The 10,776-nt window shown below is 42.5% G+C and overlaps 1 protein-coding gene across 2 annotated transcripts in view; it reads left to right on the forward strand.

The window, feature by feature from the left end:
- TRIM9 (tripartite motif containing 9) overlaps nucleotides 1–10,776 on the forward strand; it is a 115,378-nt gene that overhangs the window by 61,632 nt on the left and 42,970 nt on the right. For both annotated transcript variants that reach the window (XM_012663832.1, XM_012663833.1), the window contains exons 2-3: nucleotides 1,939–2,034; nucleotides 4,255–4,377. In XM_012663832.1, coding sequence (XP_012519286.1) covers nucleotides 1,939–2,034; nucleotides 4,255–4,377 — 219 coding nt within the window. The remainder of the gene's footprint in view (nucleotides 1–1,938; nucleotides 2,035–4,254; nucleotides 4,378–10,776) is intronic.

Below are 10,776 nucleotides of genomic sequence, written 5' to 3' on the forward strand. Positions count from 1 at the left end.
TCCACCCCCGCCCCCACCTTTATCCACTGGGCTCCTAGAAATAGTTCTTGAGCAGAAACTTTTACCCCCATTAATGTTGCAGCTAGAACTTAGTCATAAAGAGTTGAGTAGGCCTTTTGCAACTGTAGACTCACTTTGTGCTTTTTCTTACACAGTTGTGTTGGTGCAGCCCCCTGGAGTCTGAGTACATAGAGCAACATACAAGTGATCAAGGATATTCTCCAACAGATCCTGCTCCAGGAATCTGTCCTGCGAATCCCTGCAGTCAGCAGGTGTTTGTGAGCGGGAATGAAGAGAGAGAATGAGTCAATGACAGCCAACATTTATTAAGCATGCATCATGCACCAGCCGGGTTCTGGGCTTTAGGTGTATCTCGTGCAATGCCCATAACACCCAAGAATAGTATTATTCTTCTTATTTTATGGATGAAGTAAAACTATTTATTACAAAGGGTTGAACAGCCAGTAATGGCAGCATTTATGAATTCAGAATAATTCCCTTAACCACTACCATTTGCTAGCAGGATCTTTCACATGGGTTCGTGCAGTCAACTCTCACAATAATCTAACTACCAAGCATTGTTATTCTTCCCATTTTTTCCACTGGAGTAATTCAGGCAGAGGTAACTTTCTCAAGGTCACACTTAGCAAGGGACAGAGCCAGAATTTGAACTCTTTCAAAGCCTATGTTCTTTCTGTTATCCCACATTGTTTCCACCAAGCATTTTTAAAGAGAGTCAGTGCTCAACTTTGTATTTAATAAAGCAAATATAAAAGAAAAACATTCCCAAGACCAAGAGATATAATTTTAGGATTCCTTCCTTTTACTAAAAGGAAAGAGTAGATGAAGCATTGTGTTGGCAGGGAGGAGAATGGGCTTTAGTTTCCAAAGAAGGTGGTGCAGAAAAGGGAGTCTGTCTCTGTGAGGGATGGAATGGTAAGTCCGGGCTGCTAGGAGAAGGAGTTTTGTATCAAGTATAATGATAATGACTGCAAGCCATGGAAAATTCCAGAACAGGTACTAACAAGAAGCCTGGTGGTAGGTGCTGGCTCAGCTGCTCAAAGATGCCATCAGAACCCAGGTTCCCTCTCTTCCCACCTCTCCGCCCATATCCTGAGGGCCTTCTCATGTGAGTCAGAAGACATCCCATCCATCATAAAGTCAGGGGGCCAAAGGGGAAAGGCTGCACCAGCCACCACCAGTCCCACATCAGCAGAAAAGCCAAAGCTTCCTCAGACCCCTCTCATCCCCAGCACGTTTCCACTTAGATCTCATAGATCAGCAGTGCGTGCCATGGCCTCCCCAGCAGGCAGGGAGGTTGGGACAGCAGTGCCTAGCTAGACACCTGTCTCCCCAGCAGAATCGCACCCGCATATGGAAGGGGTGGTGTGGAGGCCGGAGAGAGAGTAAACCTTGGTGTAGGAGGCTAGCGTGGAGAGGAGTTGGGCAGCAGGGCTGCACTCGGGAGAAGCTGGGCAGTGGAACCTAATCCTTCCTTCCTTCCTTCATCCTGTTCTCACGCTCTTCATTCTTTCAGCTCCAATCCCAGACCAGTAGCCTTTTGGGCTAAGTAAAGTTGACAATAATCAGATTATCTGACTTGTTCTGTTTTGTTAGTCCTTAGTAAATAATAGGTATTAAATAAATTATCAATTAATTAATGAAATGAGGAAATTCTAGGTAGATATCAGCTGGTGAGGGCCTTTGGCTGCCTGGCTAGAAGTTTTCACCACTTCACAGGAGAAACTACTCCGGAGCCCAAGGAGTTTGGGCACCACTGTTACCAGAATCCACATGTACAAATGTCAGCTAAACGGCCCAACCTCAGACAAGAGGAATCTGAGGAGGCTTATGACACTCTGACTTTGGGTTTTGATGAAAACAACCCTGTGTGGCTTTGTGATTACAGCTCCATGGTTTCTGCCTTTGTCTTTGCAGAGCCAGCTCTCCCAGGCGCTGAACGGACTGTCAGACAGGGCCAAAGAAGCCAAGGAGTTTCTGGTACAGCTTCGCAACATGGTCCAGCAGATTCAGGTATTGGCATCAGCTGGGACACGCAGGAAACCCCGTGGGTTAATGTGTAACTATGTAGTGGGGGAGTTTGTTTCTTCTCTTGAATTTTATGTGTTGTGGAAAAATTCCTATTTATTTTTTTATGCTGTATCTCTTCTATACATACAAACATACATACAGATCAACTTCAAACATATCTCTTCTCGAGTGGTTACCTTTTGCCAACAAGCCGGAAACACAGCCTGGTTTTCCAAGTGGAGATCCTAATTCTCTACTACTGAATATTCAGAAAGAGGCCTATTTCTTTGTGAATTCAGGGTCATTATTACAAAGTTTTTTAAACCCTATAGGTTCCCAAAGCACCTTCTGACAAGTATATCTTATTTAATGGTAACAAGTCACATTTTCTCTTTTTTTTCTTTCTTCCTTCTTTTCTTTCTTTCCTTCCTTCTTTTCTTCCTTCCTTTCCTTTTGTCCTTCCCTTCTTCCTTCTTGATCCATAATAATGCTTCTCCTCCACTTACATACGTAATATTTCTCAACCATGATCCCCTAGGGATTATAAGTTCACATTGCTTCATCTGGACACAATGACCAGCAGTTCAACCTACATTTGAGAGCTCATGAATTCTCCACTGTAGCTGAAAGGGAAAAGACATAAACTGCATGAGATGCTAAAGTAATGACCCTCTGCACTGTTTGGCATTCTTATGTTTTGAGGTTTGCCTCACAGAAATAACCTTAGCTCTGGCCTACAATAAATTGGCTTTCTAAGTTAATATTTAACCCATGTCAAAGCAAAAATGGATTTTTAAATGTAAGCCAGCCTTTCAAAGCATTACATAGTGACTTCTTTGCCTTTTTTTCTTTTTTTTGGCATGCATGCCTATGTTAAAACTTTTGATTCCCTGACAACCTAACCGTTTTGTGTACTTCCTTCTGTTTTCCCAAGCAAGAATTTATCAATCAGTCCTTTCTTTGGTTTTGCTGGCATAAAATGTGCAGCCCCAGGCTTGCCTCTGCCCTGGCCACTTCATCAGAGCAAAGCTTTCTTTCTGCTCGAAATCAGTGACAGAGCCTGTAAGGACACGGTTCCCCCCCACACACACTTAAATTTACATGTGTAGAAGCCATTGCTCAAGCAATAACTAATGTGTACCTTATACGAAGACCTTCAATTTGAGAACGGTTACCAACTACCTATCAGTTGAGTATTATATAAAGAGATACAGTTCTTTATGACTTTGGGAATAAATTAAAATTTGATAGGCTAAGTTGTTCCTTCCTTGCCAGCCCCCAAATTTTATAGTTTCCTCAATAGGGTGCTGTTTTTTAAGTGCTGTTAATGCATATGTGAGTATTTAGCTTTCATATGCTATAAATTACATTTTTTTCAGATTATGGTTTAAGAATCAAAATTATATATGTACCTCATTGAAAAGATTATCTTTAATAAATGTTTATAATGCAGTGAGAGAATTTCTTAAAAGAAATATCTATGGCATGTATAGATTTAAATCACATAAAAATGTTATAGCCAGCATTTAATTTAAACATCATGGAGAAGCTATAATTCATTTAGTATGTAGTTGCCTTTGCCCCACAAGCTGTTGGTTCACGTCCGATTTTTACAGCAGGTTGATGACTATTAGAAGCATTGATGGTTCTTAACTGCCTACTGCAGTTCACTATTGGCTTTCCTTAGTGAAAGGGGCAAGTACTTTTGCCCATTATTCCTATATCTTAGAAACTTCTGTTATCATTGGATTATTGTTTAATATTGAAGACCATTGCCATCCTCTTTCTTCTTTTTTCCCTTGGATTTACTGATTCCTGTCTCTGGTGCCTCGACAGTACCCCACTGCCTCCTGGCTGCCTTTCTGAAGGTCATCTTTCACCCTACATACATGTACCTCGAAAGGATTCGTGTCCAACTCTACACACTAAAGCTTTATTTCACTTAATATAATTTAAATTGTGGAGCTGATTCTCTTTTGATAAAAATAAACTTAAGTGATAAATATCCTTTTCAATCTAAATTTAAAACAAAACACTATCACTGTAGAATAAAGTTTATCCAGTTATTTAAAAAAATACCAAATGTACATATTGTGGACAGAGTTCCTTTTCATTCCCTTCAGCAGGGATTTCTACCCCACACATGCATGAGGGAGCTCTGTTCTCTCTGGCAACCCAAGACACCCAGCACCTCACAGCTGAGAAATGTGCTCTATCACACAGGAGAACAGTGTGGAGTTCGAAGCCTGCCTGGTGGCCCAGTGTGACGCCCTCATCGATGCCCTAAACAGAAGGAAAGCCCAGCTGCTAGCCCGTGTCAACAAGGAACATGAGCACAAGCTGAAGGTGAGTGCTGCGTGGTGGGGAGAGCAGAAAGCCAAGGAGCCTGGCTCCAGGGGCCCTGACAGGCAGACTGGGAGACTTCCCTCCTCTGGGCAGGAGGGGAGGACGCGCACAGGCATGAGTAGCCAGTGGCCCAGCCAGAAGGGAGCTGTCACATCCCTTCATTCACTACTTACTCCTTCATTTACCTAACCAGTGTTCGTTGCGTGACTCCTCTGGACCAGATACTGCTGTGGGTGCAAGAATAATAAATAAATAAAAATCCCTGCCTTCATGGGCTTGTATTCTACCAGGAGGGATAAACAGCAAGCAACATAAGTGGCTTAATTCATTTTATGTTGCTATAACACAATACTGCAGACTGGGTAATTATAAACAATAGAAGTTTACTGGCTCACGATTCTGGAGGCTATGAAATCCAGGAACATGGCACTGGCATCTGGTGAGGGCCTTCGTGCTGTGTCATCCTGTGGTGGAGGGCAGAAGGGCAAGTGAGCATGGGAAACAGAGGGGACGGGGGCTGAACTTCATCATTTTGTCAGGATCCCACCCCCACAATGACTAACCCACTCCAACATACAGCATTAATCCTGTGAGGGCAGAGTCCTCATGGCCAGATCACCTCTTACATACTCCTCTTAATACCGTTTCAGTAGCAATTAAATTCCAAAGTGCATTTTGGAGGGGATGTTCTAACCACAATAACGAATAAAATGTGCAGTATGTTAGTAAAAAGTGCCAAGAAAAATACAATTAAAAAGGCAGGAAAAGGGGATGGTGAGTACGGGGGATGGGGATTGAAAGTTTAGATAGAGTGGCCATACAGAGGCAAAAGTGCATTTTTGAATTGGGAAATAGCAAAAAACAAGATTTGTAGTAACTTCTGAAGTGAACTTTACAATTGGACAGCTGTATGGGCTTTTGTCACCACAAGGTAGGATCAATTGGCTACAGGTATGGGACCCTCTTGGCGGGGCTGGTCCTCCTGGAGACATCTGATATCCCGTCCATTGCCCCTCTGGAGCAGGGCCGCGAGATGTGAGAGCAGGGTGGGTGGATGAGACCAGCGAGGCAGAAGGGAATCCAGCAGGGGGCAATCCGCCGAGGGCCAATCAGGAAGCCTCAGGGTGGCTGCCAGTGGGTGGTGGGTGGGTGTGCAGTGTTGGCCTGGGATTGGGGTGGAGGGAGAATGATGTCTGGCCGTAGGCTCAGAGTGCTGGGCAGGGATCCGGGAGAGGGTGGGACATGGGGGTGACTCAGGAGGAATCCTGCCCTTATGGGGCTTTCACTTCAGTGGAAGAGACAAGCCATGCCCACAAATGACTCCAACATGGGTAGAGAGTGAGCTTCCAGGAGAAAGGTGGCCAATGCCATAGAAGTTGTTAGGAGAGCAAAATTACTTGCAACTGAAAGGGTCACAGAGCACCTCATAAAAGAGCTGGCATCTGAATAGCCCAAACTGCAGGAGGTGTGTTACTGGCCTCTTTGCTTACATTCTTGCGTGCAAAAATCAGCTAAGCTGTCAGGGGAGAAGACAGTGATCAGCAGTGTACACTGTGGTCTTGCTCCATCCACTTAGGCCTGAGGAACAATGGATATTTTGTTTCCATCACCTGCTCTAACATGACTAAAAGATTGTCACTGTAGTCCTTCAATTTCAGCACCCTTCAGAAACCCAGAACTTTTATTGTTATAACAGTCCTCAAAATATCACTGGAATCACATAGAGCTGTGTAAAATAAAACTGCAGATGTCTTTGGGAAATGAACTGGACAGCTAGGACCTTCCCTGCTAAATAGTGGAGCAACTGTTTAAGGACTTAGACATAAAATTGTAACCTTTTCTTAATGGAAATCTCTTTTTCAAAACATTACAAATGGGCCCGGTGTGATGGCGCATGCCTGTAATCCCAGCACTTTGGGAGGCTGAGGAGGGAGGATCGCTTGAGGCCAGGAGTTCAAGGTTGCAGTGAGCGATGATCACCTGCACCACTGCACTCCAGCCTGAGCAGCATAGCAAGACCCTGTCTTTAAAAAAAAAATTGGAAATACTGTCCTCACAGTTTTAAAACAAAGCATGGTGGATAGCTTGTGGTAGGTGACTATTGTTGCAACTCCAGGTTTTCCATATGGAGAGACAGCAATGAGGGCAGCAATCCGGAGGGAAGAGGGAATCAAAGAATAAGAATGCATCATTTATCCCTATCAAAGGCGGCAGAAAGCACGAGAGGCTCCCATGCCCTCCTGCTTAGTGCTACCTTTGCAGGACAGGATTGTGAAAATCAGTTAGGGACTATGCTGTGGGTACAGATGTAGATTGCACAGGAGTGGCCTTAAGGCACCACCAGACACCACAACCCGTGACTTTGTCCTTTTCCCATCCACCTGCGCTGGCTGGGCTGTCCTGCCAGGGCACGTGGATGCGCTGGGGACTGCTGAGCAGAGGCAGCTGCCTGTCCTCACTGCACCCTGCCCAGGCTGGTGTTCCCTGCCCCAGGACTGCAGAAACCAGAGACAAGTGGCTGGTTGTCCCTCACAGCAGCAAAGCTGTTCTGTCTTCTGTCCTGAGCGATTTGTTTCTCTGCTGTTTTGAGCTGATTGTGTCCGTCACTGCTTCTAAAAACAGCCACCAATGCTGCTGCCGCCATGACCACTGATACGGGCCTCCATGGCTCCCTCCCCCTTCTCTCCCCCTGCCTTTTCCCTTTCTTGTCACTTTCGTTGCTACTCAGATTTATGAGAAAAGACTGGCCTTTTATAGACATCACTTGCCAAGCACAGTACTTCTTTCTGTCTTTGTTGGCTAAGCCATCATTCACTGTCCCGCAGGGGTAATCTTATGTTCTTCCGCTTCCCTTTGGCCGAGTTCTCTGGGGCCTGCTTTTTGCTGACAAAGAGCGGAGTTGTGTGTGCGTTTTCCTGGCAACTTCTCTCCTCGAGCAGTCCAAAAGGCCAGGGATGCTGGAAAGCAAGTGTATATTTACGCAGTCTTTGTAATCTGCTCATGTCCCTCTCTGAAAGCATTGATTGCTTGAACAGATGTGATAGCTCTGCTTCTGAGGCAAGATGGAGCTGAGTGGTGAAGAGCCCAGATTCTGTGTTATAGAGACCAGGGTAAGAGGACACACTTTGTCACTTACTAAGTCTCCCACCTTGGGCAAGTCTGTGGCTCAGTTGATTTCATCCGTGTGTAAAATAAGGCCAGAGTGGTACCTTACAGGACACTGTGAAGTGCTCGGCACAGTCCTCAATCTATATTAGCTATTATTATTGTTGTTATCATTGAGAGAGAATAATGGGAAATACAGTTCCATTCCACACACCGAAAAAGTGTTTCCAGGGGATTGTATTCCGTAATACCGTAGCTCATGGTGTAGGATTAGCCCACACACTGGTGTTATTATCTCTGAATCTGAGAGATTCTTTAGTGGCCTCCGTTTATAATTGAACATTCTGTGAAATAGTTCACAAAGTTGGGTGAGCTACTTTTAAAAGCTAAGAAAGCAAAAAGGCTTGGAGACACATGCAGATGTGGTCATATTTTAGGAAAACTGTTTGAAATGTAAATTATAGGTAATACTATTCTGTGGTTTGAAAAAATGCTGGGAGCCAAAAATGTCAGCAAGCTACTGGAGGGAAAGTGTTTTTAAGCTTCCAAGAAATATTACTAACTCATATCTGGAACTACTTGTGCGACGTTCCAACAATCGGCAGAGTAAACTAGATCCCCAGGGTTTTTTGTCCTTATCTCTATGATGTGTTAACATCCTTCCGAGGTCTTCCCTACCTGCATAAAGCCCTAAAATTTCCTCACTATCTGTGATCATCACAGGGAATTTGTGACACTTAACTTAAAATCTGTCATTAGTGAGATCTATGCTTTTCTTCAGAAAATTTTCATTTTCTTTTGGTAAGCCAAAGAAATATCTGAAAATTATTTTTGCCTATGTAACATTCAGAATTTGAAGTAATTCTGAAATCACCTTAAAGGTGCTCTTTCTCTAATATTTTAGAAAGCATTTATACATTGAATAGGACAAGGTGATATATATCTTCTTGGTTACCTTTCAATTCTAAGGTCCTCTGAAAGAAAAAGATGTGATAGTTATTCCAAATGATTCTAGAAGAAAAATCTAATCTTTAATTTCTATATGCGGTTGGTAAATTTCACATACCGACAAAATGACTCAGCAAGGTTGCTGAGGGATAATGATGAAGCTTCCTGTGTTGTAGAGCCTTCGTATTTACAGAGAGCCTTCATGTGCCAATTATGATTATCTAGAATGCTTGATTTTGAGTCCTAGTGTACCACTGGGTTTTGTTAGAATCATTACTATTATTTTCATCATTATCTTTGTTATTATTTCCCATGTATTGCCTGTTATGATCCCATTATGTTTGCAAAAAATTAATTATAGGGCCTTATCCTTAAAAGTACACATTTACATTGTGAATATTATTGGCTTGTGACCTGCTTATTACTTCAGCTATTTTGCCATTGCTTCATAACAGGCAAATAATTTTTTGATTCAAGTGAGAGGGAGAGAAAATGAAAGGAAGGGAGGGAGGGAGGAAGGAAGGAAAGAAGGAAGGGAGGAAGGAATTTAAAAATAATTGGATATGACTTGACTAGTTATAGCCATTACTAGAAAAAAAAAACCAACAAATTCAAGCCAATAACCTGCTCAATCCCAATAAAACTAATGGCAAAGAGTTCAGTTAGTCCATTACAATGAAGACATTTGGAAAACGTAGACACAGTAGAACAACTTGAAACCTTCAACCACCCTCCGCAGAAGTCTGTAGGGGCCAACTCTAATCACTTAGCCACAATTATGATTGATTACAAGCCCATAATTAATAAGGAATTCTTTCAGAGTTTCATTTGGAAAAGTGTGTGGCCCTCTGCTTCCCACCCTGTAGGAGCAAGTCACAGATAGTCTGTATGGGATTGAGTGCCCGGGGCCCATGGAATCACCAGGAAGCTACCACACACAACTGGGGTTCCCCTATGTTAGGGGACATACCCTTGAAAACCCCCACTCACTTTGGCAATGACAGTGAAGGGCAGTCTCAGAACTTCTTTAAGGCCGTTTGCCTAAACCACATATGGGTGACACTCCTTACCTGCAAAAGGCACCTAACTCATACTTTGAAGATGGTGGAGTAATCCACTATACCTACTGCACCTCATATCCTACAGAACACCATATTGCATCACTTTTATTGTGACGCACCATCAATGGTAAATGTTCTCCTTTGTGGGTGGGACTGCACCAGTAAATATGCTTATCTCTTTAAATGCCTTGTATTTCTTCCTTCATTAACTTCTCGTGCAAGGATAAGTACTCTATACACTAAGAGCATGCTTTGCATATTCCACTCAATGTTTATTGATGCGGCTGTTGGTGACATTCACACTTCTGGAATAGAAGGTTCACAGCTTTACTGTTAAAATCTCAAGTCTTCCTCAAAACAGGTGCATGTTTTATTTATTTAATAGGGCTAAATGATCCTTTTCTTGATTAAAAACTCAAAGCTTCAGACTTGTCTCTGAAATGATGGGTTGCCAGGGTGGGTAAGTTAATAACATTAGTACAGAGAGCGTGGTGTCAAGAGAATGAGAAAAATATTTGCCTGAAACCATGTGGGAAAATGGTGGCATGTGAGAAATTTTAAATGTTCTTCTTTAATTTAAATGCCTCTAAGTTTCAATGAATGTAACAACAATATGGTAGATAACATTCTACTTTAGGAAAAAACAGGAGTATTTTTTATTTTACCAGACAAATCTAACAGCCAGCGCACTACACCTTTTAACTCACACATGAGTCAATTCAAAGCATCAGTTGGTCATTGTGCTTCAGGAGATGATGGGACACATAGAAACAAGACCCCACCTCAACCAAAAGTACCCATAGAGAACAAATTCTTCAAGCTTGCTTCTTAAAGGTACAGTCAGCCCTCCATGTCTGTGAGTTCTGCATCCGTGAATTATACCAATGAAGGATTGAAAATATTTGGGGAAAAAAAGTGTCTGTACTGAACATGTACAGACTTTTTTTCTTGTAATTATTCTCTGAAAAATATAATAACTATACAGAATTTACATTGTATTAGGCATTATAAGTAATCTAGAGATGATTTAAAGTACACAGGAGGATGTTCTTAGGTTATACGAAAATACAACACCATTTATATCAGGAACTTAAACATCCATGGATTTTGGTATTTGCAGAGAGTCCTGGAACCAATCCTCCATGGATACTGAGTGACACCTGTACCTGGACCTTAAATAGAAACAAACAAAAAAGATTAAAGGATTACCTTATGCTTAAGGAAAATGGTTTTTTGTTTTTGTTTTTTTTTTTTGAGACAGAGTCTCACTGTGTTGCCTGGGCTA

Source organism: Propithecus coquereli, unplaced genomic scaffold (genome assembly GCF_000956105.1).
Source record: "Propithecus coquereli isolate 6110/MARCELLA unplaced genomic scaffold, Pcoq_1.0 Scaffold83, whole genome shotgun sequence".
In the NCBI taxonomy this organism is placed as follows: Eukaryota; Metazoa; Chordata; class Mammalia; order Primates; family Indriidae; genus Propithecus; species Propithecus coquereli.